The sequence below is a fragment of the Protomyctophum bolini genome (genome assembly GCF_963924005.1).
Source record: "Protomyctophum bolini genome assembly, chromosome: 12".
NCBI classification, from domain to species: domain Eukaryota; kingdom Metazoa; phylum Chordata; class Actinopteri; order Myctophiformes; family Myctophidae; genus Protomyctophum; species Protomyctophum bolini.
In genome coordinates this window covers 23,080,542-23,099,358 of record NC_137873.1, presented here as the reverse complement: position 1 = coordinate 23,099,358, position 18,817 = coordinate 23,080,542, and the positions used below count along the sequence as shown (strand labels likewise).

General features: G+C 43.9%; 2 protein-coding genes across 2 annotated transcripts; both read left to right on the top strand.

Annotated features, from left to right (window-relative positions):
- Positions 1 to 8,018: 8,018 nt before the first annotated feature.
- LOC308326452 (uncharacterized protein CXorf38-like) lies at positions 8,019 to 12,421 on the top strand. The gene is made up of 6 exons (XM_080779340.1): positions 8,019 to 8,293; positions 8,913 to 9,047; positions 9,294 to 9,416; positions 9,673 to 9,822; positions 10,098 to 10,280; positions 11,045 to 12,421. Exons 1-6 carry the CDS (start codon positions 8,084 to 8,086, stop codon positions 11,195 to 11,197), a joined length of 954 nt encoding a protein of 317 aa, XP_080635466.1. The 5' UTR covers positions 8,019 to 8,083; the 3' UTR covers positions 11,198 to 12,421.
- Positions 12,422 to 15,107: 2,686 nt separating this feature from the next.
- Positions 15,108 to 18,133, top strand: LOC308324947 (SH2 domain-containing protein 1A-like). The gene is made up of 4 exons (XM_080777297.1): positions 15,108 to 15,680; positions 17,066 to 17,126; positions 17,330 to 17,474; positions 17,990 to 18,133. The coding sequence occupies exons 1-4, from the start codon at positions 15,529 to 15,531 to the stop codon at positions 18,010 to 18,012; spliced, it is 381 nt and encodes a 126-aa protein (XP_080633423.1). The 5' UTR covers positions 15,108 to 15,528; the 3' UTR covers positions 18,013 to 18,133.
- The last annotated feature ends 684 nt before the right edge of the window (positions 18,134 to 18,817 follow it).

Genomic DNA, 18,817 nt, shown 5'->3' with positions numbered 1-18,817 from the left:
CAGTGCTAATCCATACAGTGGTAATCTGGTTAACTTGAGCTGCTTATAAAATAATAATAATAATCTTTAATCTAACCTAACAGCCACTTAGCACTGATTAACAGATTATTGACCTTGTATCCTATTATGGTAATTGTAGTTAAAGTGTTGGACGAGTGCCAAGTGAAATGGCAAAATAACTGTAACTATTACCGGCGGCTTCGGGCAGCTTGTTAGAGATTCTGTGTGCGACAACGGTGCTCTAAGATGTACAGTATGCAGCAGAGAAGAAAGCAGTGGCGACTCGGCGAGTGTCTTTCTCTCTCCCCTCTCTCTCTCATCTCTCTCTCTCTCTCTCTCTGTGCACATACAAACTAGTACACGCACGCACACGCACACACACACACACACACACACACACACACACACACACACACACACACACACACACACAATTCAACAGCCTCCACCTTAAGCCTTTCATTGTCCAGAAAATACCATATCCGGCTTGTCACTGAGAAATTGAGAGTGAGACCAAGAGACAGACAGAGAGAGAGAGAGAGAGAGAGAGAGAGGAGGGAGGGAGGGCGGGATGTCCTTGAAGAGGACAGAGGTGTTCTGTTTGATCTAATGTGATGGAGGGAGCAACTGGAGCACGCACGCACGGACAAGCATACACACAAACAAGCACACATACAAGCACACATACATACATGCAACACACACAGGCACGCACACACAAACACAAAGAGACATGCATGCACTGTTGCATCAATAGCATCCCATTGACGGAAATGAGAAGAAGGGGGGAGGAAAGAAAATTCACTGGGATCAAATTCGCATGAATCCACAATCTTTCGACCCAAATCCGTTTGGCTCAAATAGCCGTCCCCGCGACCCCCTGCAGGCCTGCCTTTCATAGAGGAAGTATAGCGATGGCAGTCATGGCACTGAGAAGGACGAGACAACGTGCCCATATAGCATGCAGCCATTCCTCCGGGAAGGGCCAGGCTTCAGTATCATCGGAAGCAGCAGTAGGCTACACTGCAAAAACCCTGAGCATTTAACTCGGGATTTAACTCTTTTAACTCTCTGACAGTAAAAAAGAAAAAAGTGTTACTCTAAGAGTGTACAACATGGAACCAAATGGACCCTCACGGGTCCATTTGGTTCCATTTTGTACACTCTCAGAGTCTAACGAACACTCGTGATTTATGAGCCCAGCGGCCACAGTGACAACAGCGGTGGCACAACAGCAGCAAGCAGATCAAAGGCGAGCCGCTCAATCTCCTGCCCCTCACCGAGGCAGTGAGCTGCTGCTGCCGCCCTATAACTGGCGTCTTGGCCTTGCCATAATCCTCCTATTGATCTACTTCACAGAGTTTAGTCTGAGGCTGAAGGCTTCTGGGTCGAATAGGGGGGTTGCCGGGTAGGGTAGGGGTCTGGAGGGGGGGGGGGGTTGAGGGAACACTGAGGAAGTCCTTATCTGTGTTTTCCACTTCTGGACAAACTGGGTTGAACGGTTTTCTATTTAGAGCTATACGCTGCGGCACAGTTGTTTTTCTTGTGGTTTTATTTCCGGATACAGTATTCTATAGCTTTGTTTGTGTTTTAAAGTTGTTTTGGGGAGATTTATTTCTCCTTGATTTGATACAGTGGTATAGAGATAGGAGGAAACACGGAGTGACATGCAGCAACAGGACTCAAACCAGGGACTCGCTGTCAGACATTGGATCCTATGTGGTATATATTTGACCCGTTGACCTCACTCTCCACAAGCTATATCGTGGAGAGTGAGGTTCCAAAATTGTGGTGGTATGTGCCCTAACCCAGTGGTTCTCAAAGTGGGGTTCTTCAAGGTTCTTTGAGAGGCTCCTAAAAATAGACCCTTACAAGTCTGTAACTCTGACAGACACAATTTCACGTGTGGGAAGCCGTGCGGGGAGGTCTGTTAAGATCTAGGTCGGATAGCGTGTTCCTCCACACGCGCTACGCCCTCCCGGTGAAACGCTTCACTGTCGGGTGAAAAGGAGCATGCAGCTGGCGACTTCATGTGTATCGGAGGAGACACGTGGTTGTCTGCATGCTGCTGCCACATGTAGGGGTCAGCAGCAGTGACAGCGGGGACTGTGTGTGTGTGTGTGTGTGTGTGTGTGTGTGTGTGTGTGTGTTTATTAGGTCATTTAAGCCTAAGTTGACATAATGGGAAGACAGTTTGGGATGCTGCTTGAGGTATTTACAGTAATGATGAGCGGTGAGCATAATGGGTTGTTTTAAAATGGATAAATAGCATCTTAGAATACAGCTCCTCAGCTGTTTTCAGCTGTATTTTGCTCGCGGGGGGATGCGAGGCATCCTCACATCTGCATGTAGATTCTACACAGATCATCATGTTGGGCTTTTGTAAAAGATAAAAGCAGGTTATGTATTTAGTAAGAGCAATTAAAGTCATCTCCTCTGCTCTGAGTGCTGTTGTGTCAGGAGGCGGGGCACGGGGTGGGATGGGAGGGGGGATTAATTCACCTTACTTTCAGGTTCCTTCCTATCCTTTGAAGTCCACATAGGAGGATGTTCAGACTGCAAGGCAGGGAGACACAAGCACGCATGAGGTGTCCTCATCTCCATCTACTGGTGACTTTAACAAACTGTAACCTATCTGTTTCATTCATATTTTTATTATTTTTTGATTGACAGCAAGGCTTAAGTGGTGAAACAAGGACCATGCCAGCATCGAAATGCCATTATCACACTTTTTAGGGCTTTATTTTCGTTTAGATTGTTATCCATGGTAATTAAAACATTGTGAAATTGAACCTGAATCAAATTAGCAGCTTTAAGCAACTTTAAAACTGCACATTTTGAAGCATTCTTTAAAGCTGCAGTCTGTAAACTTTCATGTTCTAGCTAGCCTTTCTAGATTTCCCCCGGTAGAGACTGCCAGACCGCTGGTCCGCTCTTCAAAGTCAGAAGCCGTGCTTGGCCAGGAGAGATATTGCACTTATAGCTTCAAATAGTAGTGCTTGTCAGGTTTCCCATACCCGACAGCAGGGTCTACATTAGGGACATCACTGGAGATGTACTATATAGTTACATTTTATTAACACACATAGATTGGTTAAATGAACATTTAATTCCTTAAAATACCGGTACGTTTTTATATATAGCTTTAAGTCAATATTTACTAAACATACTGTAATAGCATATTTATTTGCATATTTAAATCAATTTTGTATCACATTTTTATCCCCATGGCCTGTGTCAGGATGGAACACACACACACACACACACACACACACACACACACACACACACACACACACACACACACACACACACACACCTCACGTAGTAGCATCTTCATCACTCGCTTCTTTCAAGCGCAGCGATTTGCAGTGATAAGCAGGTGCACGCACTCACACACATGCACGGCCTCACACGCGCATAAGCACACTGCAGTGTGAAATTGGGTCAGCAGTGGAGAGTGGGCTTTAATGCTGAGCACATACGCTCTCTAAAACTGATCTGCATATTCATGTGGGTGGCTATCCAAATGACGCACGCACACACGCATGCACACACACACACACACACACACACACACACACACACACACACACACACACACACACAAAAGTACATGCATGTAGACATTTGTCCGAACTTATTCATCCCACACATGCCCACATGCATGTGCACACTAAGGCTGTCCCCAAACATTCAAGGTTTGAATGTTCGCTCGTTAGGGTTGGCACTCGAATCTTAATTAATGCATTTGAACTATTCGTTTTTTTCCCCCTTTTTTATTAACTCGAAAATATATCTCGGCGAGAATGTGATATATGTTAAAAAGTAAGTTTCTCGTGCATTCCTGTCAGAAGTTATGTCTATCTCCTTGTTGTGCTGTCCCAGGTGTCTCTCTCCAAAATCCCCTGTGCACATTAATTTGGTGATGGGCCTGCAGCCAATCAGCCAATCAGCAACAAACACACACACACACACACACACGCACACGCACACGCACACGCACACGCACACGCACACGCACACGCACACGCACACACACACACCAGCATGGCACAATTTGAGAAAAAGGTTAGTTCTCTCTCTCTCTCTCTCTCTCTCTCTCTCTCTCTCTCTCTCTCGCGCTGCGCTGTTGCGTCTGTGTGTGTGTGTGTGTGTGTGTGTGTGTGTGAGACACTGATTTATTGAATATTCTGACTTTCAATTCAAATGTACATACATTTAGTTTTGATTGTATTGTTGCTTTTTGCCTTGGCAATGTAAATGTAACCCAGCCAACATGGCAACCCGCAAATGGCAACCCATGTCAACTGTCAATCAAGGCAGTATAAAGGTGACATCAGTTCCTACACTCCCCACTCCCACTCCCACCTATGCAAGATGGCCGAAATGTTTGACAGCAGCATGGTCCTGTCCACTGTGACAACCTTTGGTTACTCTTCGGTGAGTCATATAGGCTTGGTGTCTTAACTTGGATCAACTGGTTAACTGTTTGTTTATTTTGAAAGCATTTGATTTATGATTTATGTTTGAACTTTTGGTTTAATAATTAATATTGATGTATTCTATTATAATATATAATTATATATATTATAAAATATGGGTTGTGGGGGCTGACAAGGCTATACAGCCACATGTGTTTCTAATGTGATGTAGGCCTACATAACACTAATGACACTTATCTTTTCTCTTCATGTAATTCCAGAATATGAAGAGTCACTGCACCAGTGGTGTAGGAGGCAGCACCAAGCCCTGGACCCTGAGACGAGCCATGTCCGTGGGCCCCACAGCCCCACCAATTTAGGCTTCCGAGGACCCCCACCCTACCCTGGAGCCCATGTGAAGTGTCCCAGACCGATGCCCCCCCTCCCTGCACAAGACATTGAGGTAGGAACTGTACGCTATAGCTGCTGCTGGGAAGAGCTCCTTGCTGCGCAGTGAGTACAAATCTTGTTTTATTGTCCTTTGCTGTCTCTGGTGTGGTTCTGCAGGGTAGCCTACTCATGGTGTTGCTCTCGTTTGCGTTTGCGTTCCGGCTTCCTGCGATTGCGTCGTGTCGGGCTGCCTGCTGTTCAATCACTGCCTCTCCATCTCTACTCCAAGTTACCACACCAATCACTGCCTCTCCATCTCTACTCCAAGTTACCACACCAATCACTGCCTCTCCATCTCTACTCCAAGTTACCACACCAATCACTGCCTCTCCATCTCTTCTCCAAGTTACCACGCCAATCACTGCCTCTCCATCTCTACTCCAAGTTACCACGCCAATCACTGCCTCTCCATCTCTACTCCAAGTTACCACACCAATCACTGCCTCTCCATCTCTACTCCAAGTTACCATGCCAATCACTGCCTCTCCATCTCTACTCCAAGTTACCACACCAATCACTGCCTCTCCATCTCTATAAGTTACCACACCAATCACTGCCTCTCCATCTCTACTCCGCCTCTTTCCACCTCTCTCCGTCTCTCCCGCCTCCTCTCCATCTCACAACACAGTTCCTCATGGGAACAGTGTTGTTGGTCATATTTCAGAGTGTTTGGTCCCTCTGCCTCCACTAGAGTGTTGCTCGCCTATACTACTTCTTGTATTCTTGTTTCTTGCCTGTTAGCGATCTAAAATTGTGGGAGATCCAGAATGTGCACATGTTCCACTAAGATCATTTACAACCACAAAAGAAAAATCACTATCGCCATCATTATGTTGCCGAGTTGGGGGGATGGAGAATGAGAGAGAGAGAGAGAGAGAGGGGGGGGGGGTCCTCCCCGAGGATACTTGTCAAAAAACCCTAGTTTGCGTTTCTGACTTTCTCTGCGATGAACAACAGATTTCTCTGACCAAGCATTTTTCTGCTTATTTGCAGACAGAGGGAGAGAGACTGAGGCTCAAGTTTGGAACGTGAGAAACTGAAAGAAGGTAACAAAGGACTCACAACCAGTAAGCAGATAGTTCTGAAGGCTGCTGGGGGCTGAAGGTGGTACGGGTGTGTGTGTGTGTGTGTGGGGGTGCCCTTTGAGGGGGGGGGGTGCCCTTTGAAGAGAGACATGGCGGGGAGGACGGAATGAAAGAAAGAAATCAAGACAGAAAGAGAGAGCGAGTGTGAGTGTGAGTGTGAGTGTGTGTGTGAGAGTGCATGCGTGCGTGCAAGAAAGAAGTGGGGGGGGTGGGAAAGAGATGTAGGCTCAGAGCGGTGTGTGTGTGTGAGTGTGTGTGTGTGCATGCGTGCGTGCGTGCGTGTGTGTTTGGGGACCCACACGGTGAGGTCTGGGCATGTGATTTATTTCAGAATACTAATGTGTCTTTGATCTTCTCTGCTTAAGAAAAACCCACCCTGCTGGGATTGCATGCAGGCACACGTGTACATACGCGCACGTGTGCACGTATGCACGCACGGCCGCATGCATGCGCACACACACACACACACACACACACACACACACACACACGTGTGTACACAGACCTATGCACACCCAAACATACACATGTACACCCAACCCTGCACAACATAAATATACACATAAATATTTGGGAGTCTCTCTCAGCCCAGTCTTGCACGCACGCAAGCACGCACGCACGCACACACACACACACACACACACACACACACTCCGGGGTGTCTAATCTACTTTAACTATCATCAAATCCGTAGAGATCCAATTAGAAAGATAGAGGGATATTTGTTTTTCTGTGTGCATCCTAAAAGACTAATTACACTTTCATGTAAAGATGAAATTATTTGATACAACACAAATGTCTTTTCATTTTCATAATTGCTGTTGTTTGCATTATGTATTTAAATCTGTGGGTGTCCTGTGACTGTTTCATCCATTCTAAAGCCATCAATTCTGTCTTGTTATGTTAAGGTGACGCAAAATATCCAGAGCACCTCACCTCTCTCTCTCATATAGTACAGGCATTCTTACATTTACATTGACTATGAAAACCTGCACTTCTGTGTGTCACATCACGCCTCCATATATGGTCACGCGTCATGACATAACACCTCCATATATGGTCACGCCCCGTGACATCACGCCTCCATATATGGTCACGCGTCATGACATAACACCTCCATATATGGTCACGCCCCCTGACATCACGCCTCCATATATGGTCATGCCCCGTGACATCATGCCTCGTGACACGTCACGCCACCATATGGCCATCTCCATATATGAAGATCACGACACTGACCTCATCTAACCCTGGATAACCATACATGGAGAAGACTGCAGGATCATCACTTGATCTGACCTCATCAAACCCTGTACACTCAAGACGACTTGTGGCTCAAGAGGTAGAGCAGGTTGTCCAATGATCCATGGGTCGGTGGTTCGAATCCCGGCTCCTCCTGGCTACATGTCGAAGTGTCCTTGGGCAAGACACTGAACCCCAAATTGCTCCCTATGTGCTGGTTGGTACCTTGCATGGCTTCCGCAGCAATCGGTGTATGAATGTGTGTGTGAATGGGTGAATGTATATGCACAATCTATGTAAAGCGCCTTGGATTCATCAGAACATTTAAAGACGCACAAATATACACTTCTATGAAATAAAAGGACATCAACATAGGCTATAAGTTTTTAAAAAAAGTAAAAACTGGAAAAACATGGGGTCGGGGGTTTAACTTTTTTTTTTTTTTTACAGTTTCGTATTTCAGCCGTCTGTAGCCAGGTGCTCTCAGCGGTTTTGAAGGAGTCTAGTGATTCACATTTCTTAATGGCTGTTGGTAGGGCGATATTATGTAAGAGTAAGAGAAGGGGGGACAAGGAGTCAAGGACACAGTTGGCTTCTTATTTGATTTCAGGTAGCTGCTCATTCAACCGAGATTTTGTTTACAATAATAACCAATGACTCAACAAACCTGCATTCTTCAACCATCAGCTTTAACGTCCTCCACGGCCCTTTCCCGTGGTGCTGGCGCCACCGTGTGGCCTGCACAGACCTAGCGTGTCATGATGTCTCTTTGTTGCACAGAATGGGTGGAGCCCGAACTACCTTGTAGTGTCGGAAGCTGTCTGACTGTAGCTTACGTACTGTGCTCTTTTGTCTTGAAGTTTGTTTAAAACCTAATTTAAAATGGTATTCGAAGAACTGGCAGTTCGTTTAAATGATAAGGGCTATAAGAACTGGCTTAAAGCCGGACACTGTCTGCGCATACTGAAGGAGGGTCTGCATGTTTTCACTAACACTGAGATGAGAGCTTTCCACGGAGATCTGCTCGGTCAACATGCCATTTTACGGAGACCCTGTCAAAGTTCATCATGTACCGGCTCCACCCGGAATAAGGTGAAGAATATACCAGAAATGGTTTCAAAATGTTTAAATGTTTCATTGATGTCGATGTTTAATACTGCCGAAAAGGGCTTTCTGTGGGAAAGAATGTGTACTTGCCCCCCCCCCCCCCCTGGTTCAAACAAAACCGAAAGAGAAATTATGGTACGTGTAACGCCAGAGAAACACGTCGCCCACGTAAAAAAACAACTCTGTGTGTGTGTGTGTGTGTGTGTGTGTGTGTGTGTGTGTGTGTTATAGTAGGTATTAAAGTAAACTGTACTTCTAAAGCAGTACCTTTCAAAATCAAAACAAAGTTAGTGCTTTACAATGAATGAACCACAATACAAACGAAAAAGTTAAAACAAGGCAAACACATAAGAGCAATAAAACATCAGGACATATAAACAAAAACATGAATCAGTACAAGTGAGTCAGGTAAAACTTCCCAAGACAAAGTGCTTGCAAAACTTGGGAGCAACCACTGCTGGTCCAACTAGAAGATCTTTGTCGGAAGACTTGAGAGGTACACTGTAATATGGGTGCAGTGTCACAGATCCAATATTGGCGTTGGGGGATATGGAAATAATGTGTGTGTGTGTGTGTGTGTGTGTGTGTGTGTGTGTGTCCACAGCCGTCTTCAGTGTGTGCAGTGTGTTCTGAGTGGCGGACCGTGATCCTACGACACCACAGACAGCCTAACATCACAGTGAACTGGGACAACTGTAGACCCTCTTCCTGGCTGCATGACCACTGGGAAGTGGCAAAGGTACTGGCCCCTCACTGCCATCTGTCCTCACAGAAGACCTGGGCCTAACCCACACTGACAGAGTGTAACACAGTAATGATTTACAAATCAATGTAGTCAGGTCGTGTTGTATGCACGCACGCACATACACATTGCATTTTAATGTAACAACTAACTTGGCCTGTAGGGTTTGTATGCATATCAGTAAATAGAGACAAATTAGCCCAACCTCTCTCTCTCTCGCTCCCTCCCTTGCTTTCTGTGCAGGCCTACATGCCACGGGGACAGTTTGGAGTGGCGGGGGCCGATCGGTGCGATGCCTCGGCTCTGCTCAACCTCATCAACCACTGTGATCGTTTCAGCTCCGTAGACCCTAAACTAGTTCGAGAGGTGACCCCCCCCCCCACTCACCCCCCTTCTAGTTCAGCCTGATTTCCAGCTGCCTACCTTTATGACATCATCTTAAGTGTATGGTAGCGTTCTGTTTCACAAGTTCAAAGTATTAACAGATATTCTTCGTGCGTGCGTGCGTGCGTGCGTGCGTGCGTGCGTGCGTGCGTGCGTGCGTGCGTGCGTGCGTGCGTGCGTGCGTGCGTGCGTGTGTGTGTGTGTGTGTGTGTGTGTGTGTGTGTGTGTGCGATGGCAGGTGATCCGGTGTAGGAATGAACTGATGCATTCATGTGAGTTGCGTGTGGAGGATGAATGGATGAGACACTACCAGTCCAGTCTAAAAAAGCTCCTGCAACGGTTCAACCATGTAGCAGAGGTGGCTTCAGCCGCAAAGCGAATACAGGAGGTTAGTGTTTGCATGTATCTGTGCATGTATGTGAGCCATGTGTCCATGTGTTTGTTGCACCTTCATGTGTGCATGTGTTTGTCGCACCTTCATGTGTGCATGTAAGCCGCACATGCAACTGTGTGTTTGCCGCATGTGGATGTGTACAACTCCATCTCAGGTCTATTTTAGATTAGGGCACAACTCTGGTACTATTTTGACATTAACAAATGACTACTTGTGTGTGTGTGTGTGTGTGTGTGTGTGTGTGTGTGTGTGTGTGCGCGCGCGCCCAGATGCTTGTAGCTGATTGGTCAGTGTGTGTTTCACGGCTGGACCGAGTGGATGCTGCTCATGTTGACGGACTACAGCCTCAGATCGGAGGCCAATGGGAGACCGGCGCTGATTCGATCAGCCAATGGGAAGTGGAGTTGCTTCAAGAGACACTGCAGGAGCTGCTTCATGACACAGAGGCACAGGTGTGAATGGCGTGACACACACACACACACACACACACACACACACACACACACACACACACACACACACACACACATCCACACACACACACACACACACACACACACACACACACACACACACACATCCACATGCATGCACAGTCGCACACTCTCATAGACACCACCTCAAACCATCCACATGCACGCACGCACACACACACACACACACACACACACACACACACACACATTCACATGCATGCACACTCATAGACACGACCTCCACATAGACACACATCCACATGCACGCACACTCTCATAGACACCACCTCAAACCCATCTCTTTCCAAATATCCTTCCCTGTTGCACTCTGATTCTCTCTCTCTCTCTCTCTCTCTCTCTCTCTCTCAATTCAATTCATGTCAAAGGCGTTATTGGCATGAGAAAATATATGTTTGCATTGCCAAAGTGAAACAATACAATCAAAACAAAATGTATGTACAATTGAAAGTCAGAATAAATCGATTTCTATGTACCGAGATCACTCGATGCAGGAATACACACAATAGTTAGTAGTAGTCTTTAGGGTGGTTGTGTTCCATTTCATATCCTTCTCCTATCACAGCAGCTCACAAATCTTGCTGCTGTTTGCATATTGTTGTATTTCGCCCAGCAGATATGGGAGTTCTTTGTCATTAGTCATGTTTTCAAACTCTTCTTGTGTGATTGTAATCATAATCTCTCTCTCTCTCTCTCTCTCTCTCTCTCTCTCTCTCTCTCAGCACACTGAGGGTTTGGTCAGACTGAAGGATTTCCTTCAGGCCAACAGAGACCTGGGAGAGCAGTTCTCTGCAGAAATCCAAGCCCTGCACTCACTGGGTGCAAGAGGACAAGGTCATCAAAGGACTGAGGAGGATGAAGACGAAACTATTTGACAGAAGCAAGTACAGTAACAGCCATTTTGATGTGCATAGAGGTCAGGATGGCATGCTGTACCAGACATTTTTGAAATGTTTTAAAATATGCTATAACACTACTGTAACGATGTCCGCAATGATATATCGTCATCAAAACACAACGGGACGCCATTAAACTGTATAAATTAGTTCTCAAAGGCCAATGGTTGATTAATACATTGCTCGCTGGTGCGTTGTAAGACCAGCCTAACTCAAAGATACACCTGGCGCCACTACAGCACAAGTGCTGAAGTGCTTGGCTGCCGAACTTGAGAACAAGAGGGTGCCTATGTGTCTTCATTGTTGAGCTGGCGGTCCCTTGGGAGGACACCATCCACTGACCATCGGTGAGGCATGCGAACGGAACAGGTTGAGGTATGCCAACTCATCAGCTTAAGCAGAGGAGTGGGGCTGGGAGGTGGGTTGCAGAGGCTTTGCAGTCAGTTCTAACACAAGGCTTCTGGAGGAGGTAGGGATCAGAGGGAGAACGTGCTAGTGCCGCTGAGAGACCACATGTAGCACCATGTGATACACACCCATGTCTGATTGGCCTGCGCTGGGTCATCCTCTTGTGATAAACCGCAGAACGAACTCAACTGAAGATCCTGAATGGCACCCCACCAAAGAGGACAACTCTAACCCAATTCAATTGTTGTATGAAATCTTTAGGGATCATTAACAGTCCTCTTAAGCAATTGGATTGCTTACTAGAACTATTAAGCAATCCAATCGCCATTAAGTCATGACATTATTTCGGACTTTGACGTCACTTGGCAGTGAGCCATGTGGCCCACCTATGCACAACTCTAGGTTGCCTTTGTTTAGCTTTTTAGAATTAGTTGATTAGTTGATTAAACAATACAATACATTGAAATCAGGTAAATGCTACGTTTTCTGATCTCACTGATCAGAAAACTGTTTGTCAATATAGGATTAGAAAAAAAGGCTTTATGAATGCACACATTTTCTTTAGTTACAAAAGACTGAAATTGATTTCAGTGAGCTGCTCAGTAATAGCCATGGCACGATTTCTACATAGGTTGGCTCCTCCACCCATATACTGCACTGTCAGATCAATATGGGTTTAACTTATCTTGCTTACCTAAACCTAAACTTGCAAGTTTTTCCATCCACTTTTTAATCTGACAATCTTCATTTCACAAGCATTAGCTAGCTAGCTAGCTAGCTCTCTCTCTCTCTCTCTCTCTCTCTCTCTCTCCCATCTAAGCTTGTAGATCTGCTATTTTCAAGAGATTTTTATGCATTTGAAATCTTGAAAGGGGACAGTGAATTCTGAGCTTTTACTTGTAACAGAGTATTCCTATATTGTTGTATTGATATCTTTACTTAAGTAAAATCACACCCATGTGAAGTGACCACGACCAGGGGGCCGGGCCGAATCCGGCGAGCCGCCCAGCGTCCGAAACGGTTGAGAAATGACAGTTACCGTGTGGGGGTCCCTCTGTACCCTCTACTGTACTGTACTGTACTGTACTGTACTGGCACACCCGAAATCATCATATATACAGTTAATTTGTGTGCACCCACCCACCCACACAGTCAGTGGTTGCTCCACTCAAAAAATATGAGCACTTTTTCCACCACTGTTAACAAGCTACTTGTTACCCAAAGTTTGTCATGCCTAATGAGACCGTGCCGTCTGTTCTGGACCTGGAGTTCTCATCACAGCAAAAGCCAATATTGTAACAATTGACGGCATTGTAGAAGGTACTGTATGTTGAAATTATTGTCTTAATTGTAGCTTTGTGTCCTGAGCTGTGACAGCCAGGCACTGGGGCTAACGGTATGCTCACCCATCCTTTCCAGATATAGAGCTATATTTATCGAAAACAAGCGGTGCAGCATGCAGGAGTTTGAGGATGATGTGCATCATTTGAACAACCACATCCTATTTTTGGTTTGCATTTTTGTCAGTTGGAAGAGTTATAAGATTTGTAACGTATAGCTAAGTTATCGTGTGTGTGTGTATTTTGAAAGCTTTGTCCCTTTTGGCGTTTCAACCAGTTTCAGGCTACATCCACCTAATTATTCTTTCTTTCATGCGCTTCTATATACAATTCCTGTTGGAGTTCAATTGGTGCCACAACTATACAGTACTATATAGTATATAGCAAATATATAACCTAATAAGTAATAAACACGTATGAGGCATTTGTATTTTCTCTAAATATATTTTTAGAAAATCATTTAAAGCGGCCGAAATGAGTTTTCGGGTGGCTGGCATCTCCCCTAGGATAGGGTGAGAAGTTCAGTCACGCGGGAGAGACTCGGAGTAGAGTTGCTGCTTCTTTGCCTGGAAAGGAGCCAGCTTAGGTGTTTTGGGCATCTGGTTAGGCTGCCTCTCGGGCCTCTCCCTAGGGAGTTCCCCGAGGCACGTCCCACTGGGATGAGACCCCGGGGCAGTTGGAGGAAATGCATCGACTCACTGGCCTTGGAACGTCTCGGGATCCCCCAGGAGGATGTTACTAATGTTGCTCTGGAGATGAAATTCTGGAGCGCACTGGTGGAGCTGTTACTCACGTGACCCGACTACATCCCCAGATGGTCGTCCTAGAACATGTCTCTGTCTGTCCCACACGTCCAGTTTCAGCACGTCGCCTACCCCTACGTCCACAAAGTGGGACTCTGCGTGCCAGGAAGGACTGTGGATGTCTTCGACAACCTCGGTCATCCCTCCAAAGTGAGCGCCGCACCAGACCTTGACATAAGGATCAGGGGCAGTGAAGAAGCCTCCGTGCAGATCACTGGCAAGTCAGGTTGGTGACTCTGACATCAGGACATGACACAGACGAACAGCACACCCAGGGGGAGAAATGAGAACGCTATCATAACCCAGTCACAATAGACACAGAGGTGAGAGAAAAGTTAAATGCTTAATTTATACTCTGTTTTATAAATTAGTATAGGGTATAAATCAGTCTTAAATCCCTGTATTCAAACTTAGCTACAATGCAATGGGTGAAGTGTTGTATTAATCCCCCATTTAAAACATAACTTTTTATATTAATGTGTCTTATTTGCTCATTGCTAACTTGGCTTAGCAAAGGCCCTGATTATTTTCACATAGTTACATTTTGTTTGTCTATATCGTTATATTCTAAAATTAACTGATTTTTCTTTATATTGCAGTGTATTACAGTGTTACTTGTAAAATGGAATGGCTTGTTTTAGTTCAAAAGACTTCCAAAAGGTTATTGTGACTATTATTTATATACCAGAGTGAGTCATGTTATCTCTTATCTAACTGAAGTTACATATTTACCAGGTTGTTTGGGGTGAAAAACATTAAATCTTATTTTATTTATATATGTTAAGCATTTACCTTCTCTTATCCATAGAGTTACACAGCAATACAACTGAAAATAATAAATAATATAATTGGTATTGTCTGTCTGTGAGTGTAAGGGTGTGTGGTCCCACATCTCTAACTGTAAAAGCTTACTTTATATACCACTTTCATTTGTCTCTTACATCCAACCTGACAACTTCACCACATCCTGTAAAACTAAAACTAACTAACTAAAACAAGAATTGCAATGGTCTGACTCAGTGACGCTTCCACCCATTGGGCATTTTTTTTAAATATAGGACTGTCACCCTAAATGGCATGCAGTGAAGTGTGTCTGGGTTTTATGAATATTTAACCAATCAAAAGTATTAACAAGAGCTTGTGACTAAATAATGTCCTTTTCCCCATTTTTCAGCTGTAACCTGTTATAGGTCATACTCATAGGTCAAATAAACACTAGAACAAACACTCTTTCGTGTTTGTTCGATAATGTTGAGTGGCTAGAGAGAAAAGGAAACCTCGGTCCAGGTTTGGTATGTGTCGGAAGGGTGTAGGCCTACCTGAGCAAGACACCCATAAGTTCTCCCTGAGCTCTGTACTAATAATTAGGATAGATAAATGCAGGACAAATTTCATGTATGTGCAAATGGACAGTGACTACAAATTACCCCAAATGAGTGGGGACCAAATTATTATTATATCATCATGACTCTCCCAAGGTAACTATTTTTTGGTATTTTTTGCTTACAACAACACAAACAATTCTAACCAATATAACCAATGTTCTCTCTCACATGCCGAAAGACAAAATGGCCATTGTTTGGTTGAGGGAAAGTGTGTGAACATCAACTTCATGCAGCTGCATATACCAAAAAGGTATATGCAGGTGTGAAACCCGCTGAGGTCATGTTTTCCTGCTTTGTACCCTTTCACATGCTCATATGCATGCGATAGGCTACACTCTCATTGGTACACATGCAGTGTCTGACTTCAAAGAAACATGGAGACGGAGGGCATTCTGGTTCAGTCTATTTATTATGGTAAAATTGGGAGAGAGGATACAGAGAGGCTGATGGAGAGATACGGGCAGGAAGGCAGCTTTCTGCTGAGAGACAGTGAGACTGTGCAAGGAGCGTACTGTCTGTGTGTGAGGTGAGTCTTCAACATGGGATTCAAGTTTTATTTCTTTTAGATTTGTTTCTTTGTTTTTGTTTGTTTTTACCTTCTGTTTTTTAACCCAAGTAGAAGTAACTCGGGGAAGACAAACATAAATGCTGCTAAAAAATCTTATTTTGTCTAGATTATTCTTGAATAGGTCTCAATCAGCAAGCAAGCAAGCAAAGCAAAACAAAACAAAGCAAAACAGGCTTGGCTTGCGCCTGTCCTGTTTTGCTTCTTCAAACAAACAAAAGAATAACAGTTCTTTCATCAAAAATAAAACATTTTCCACAATTGTTTCTTGGAATACAACAACTTAAAGGACCACTTCACCACTTTTCAACCTATCTTTATATAATAGGTCCTCACTAATAATCATGACATTTCTTTCTACTCGGTCTGTGTCTCATAGGAGGGCTGTGGGCAGTTCAGAAACCGTCCTCCAGTGACATCATCGATGGGGAATCCAAGTTAAGGATTTCTAGTCCTGAAAAGTTGCATTGCAAAAATGGAAGCCATCGTTCTCACGATAATGAAAATCTAAACATTTTTGTAAAAAAAATCTTGTTTAAAAAAAATCGGTTTCTAAACTGCCCACAGCCCTCCTATGAGACACAGACTGAGTAGAAAGAAATCGTGCCATTTTATCATGCTTAATTATTAGTGAGGACCTGTTATATGAAGTTAGGTTGAAAAGTGGTCCTTTAAGCAAAACAGTTTTTTTTGCTCACCTTATTCCAAGAAACAACTTATTTTGGTAACGAAAATAATAAGTACTTCTATGGAGTATGCTTATATTATCTTCTAGATTGATGATTGAGAAGTATTCAAGAATATCTTAGAGACAGATTATGATTATTTTGTATTTGAGTCACTCCACAACATTGAAGCAAAGGGGCAAAGATAGAAAAGTGGCAAACTACTTCTTTCAGTCAAACCCCAATTTGGGAACCCTCCGCCACTCAAATCTGTTCTTGAGAGATTAGTCAAACGCATGCATGCCGAAAACGTGATTTGACACCGCTATGCCAGCTATTTGTCATTAAAGCTTTACATTTGCTTTGCTATGCAGAAATGAGAAATATTAAAAAGAAAAGCTCACTCAAATAAGAGTATGAATCATAGTTCTTCATAGCTCGTTGGTTCACAATGTGCATTGTGAAACACCCTTTGTTCAATGCCTAATAGAGTAAATAGATGATGTCTTTAATGAAACCAACAGCCTGATGTGTCTTGTATTGGTTAAATAGATTATATCGGTACATTAATAATTAAAGTAAGTTAAATGAGTGAAATTAAATTAAATGACTTGCCATCTGTTGATGGAGTTGACCACAAAGGATGTGATCACACAATCTCTACTCTTTTTGTGTTTTCAGGAAGACTCCTTTTGTACACACCTACAGGCTTGTATACTCGTCAGATGGCTGTTGTGTTCAGGTTAGTTAGTGTCCATAGGCAATGAATGTACACACACACACACACACACACACACACACACACACACACACACTGATTGCAATGTCTGGAGTGTAAATCTGTCTCAGGATATGTGCTGCTGTGTGCCGGGAGGTGTTACAGTTTTGTGTGTGTGTGTGTTTGTGTTTGTGTGTGTGTGTGTGTGTGTGTGTGTGTGTGTGTAGTTGGTTTCAGGAGAGAGACTGGAGTGTTTTAGGTCTTTGGAGAAACTGATAGAGAGCTACAGAGGTGTAGCATTTGATGTCAATATAGTCCCGCTCTGTCACCCCCTCGACAAAACACAGCTAAGAGACAACAACCAAGGACATGGTATATCTCACACACACACACACACACACACACACACACACACACACACACACACACACACACACACACCATGTGCAACCCAGATTCGGCACAAACAAGGGACTAATCTTTTTTCTCGCTCCACCAATATGTGGAACGCCCTACCAACAATCATTAAGACATGCAAATCCCTTGACTCCTTCAAAACCTCTCTCAATGGGCACCTACGGATGGCCGCAATTCGAAACTGACCCCCGTAAAACCTGAATCCCCAACCCACCTTTTTTTCCTCTCACTGTATGTATATTTGTACGTCTCTAATTGTTATGATGAATTGAACATGGTGGGCCCTATTGTAAACAAGTGTAATGCTTTAGGTGTCGTCCACAGTTCTGTTAATAAATTCATCAATCAACACTAAAATATGTATTATAAATGTATTCCTATTTATTTGTGTGTGTACAGTGAAAGGGATATTGAGGTGTTAAATTCAAGTTGATTTGACATTCTAACTCAGTTTTGTTTGTCTTCAACAGAGCATATCTACATGGAGGTGTGAACGCAACATGTCATGGCTCTGTATGTCATGGCTCTGGATACTTCAGGATAGGACTGTAATGGTATTCCGGCATGATGATTCAACTCCACTCAGGGTTTTTACAAAAGTAAATTCTAATAATAGGCCTACTGATTCTGGTTCGGAATCTGGTGGAGCATATTGTCTTAAGCAGTGGCTCTCAAACATAGACTCCTAAATTGTTTTGTATTTGGTCGCGGACTCTATCTTAAAAAAATTGTATCACAGTATGGTTTTACAGAGCGAATATGTCATATGAAATATATTGTATATATAAATGATGTTCATTTGGCTGGTATTTCTGTCTTTTGACCACTAGGTGTCACAGTGTCTATTTGATCTCTGATCTGTGTGCTGCTGATAGCCTGATAAGCCTATAGGTTGACTGTTATCATACCAGGTTGACATCAACTCAGGGAATGCAAGAGAACTGTCCACTTAACTTAAGTGGGCCCTATGCAAATATGCATCTTTGTCTTTATCACATCCTTGAATCCTAGCATCCTTATTCTGGAGGAAAACATTTGGTGATATAGAAACATAGATTAGATAGATTTTTTTGGCAAAGAGATTTGGTGTAGACTGTTGAGTGTAGAAGGACAAAAGGAGGTTGATGTTGCTTGTTTCCATCATTCCATGTCTCTGTGTTTTCACTGTGAGGTGTACCACGTTGTTATTATTTTAAGTAAAGTCGTCGTAGAAGTTCCACCTTGGTTTCCTGAGTCTACTTTGAAGTTGAGTTCTTCATTTAGGTCCAAAACCATTCGAGGGTCCTGACAGATGCGCT

Excerpts from the sequence above, each read along its gene's own strand:
- LOC308326452 (XM_080779340.1), top strand. The coding sequence starts at position 8,084 with ATGGTATTCGAAGAACTGGCAGTTCGTTTAAATGATAAGGGCTATAAG. Across the intron at positions 8,294-8,912 it reads CCGGCTCCACCCGGAATAAG|CCGTCTTCAGTGTGTGCAGT; the intron begins GTGAAGAATATA and ends GTGTGTCCACAG. Across the intron at positions 9,048-9,293 it reads ACCACTGGGAAGTGGCAAAG|GCCTACATGCCACGGGGACA; the intron begins GTACTGGCCCCT and ends CTTTCTGTGCAG.
- LOC308324947 (XM_080777297.1), top strand. The coding sequence starts at position 15,529 with ATGGAGACGGAGGGCATTCTGGTTCAGTCTATTTATTATGGTAAAATT. Across the intron at positions 15,681-17,065 it reads GCGTACTGTCTGTGTGTGAG|GAAGACTCCTTTTGTACACA; the intron begins GTGAGTCTTCAA and ends TTGTGTTTTCAG. Across the intron at positions 17,127-17,329 it reads CAGATGGCTGTTGTGTTCAG|TTGGTTTCAGGAGAGAGACT; the intron begins GTTAGTTAGTGT and ends GTGTGTGTGTAG.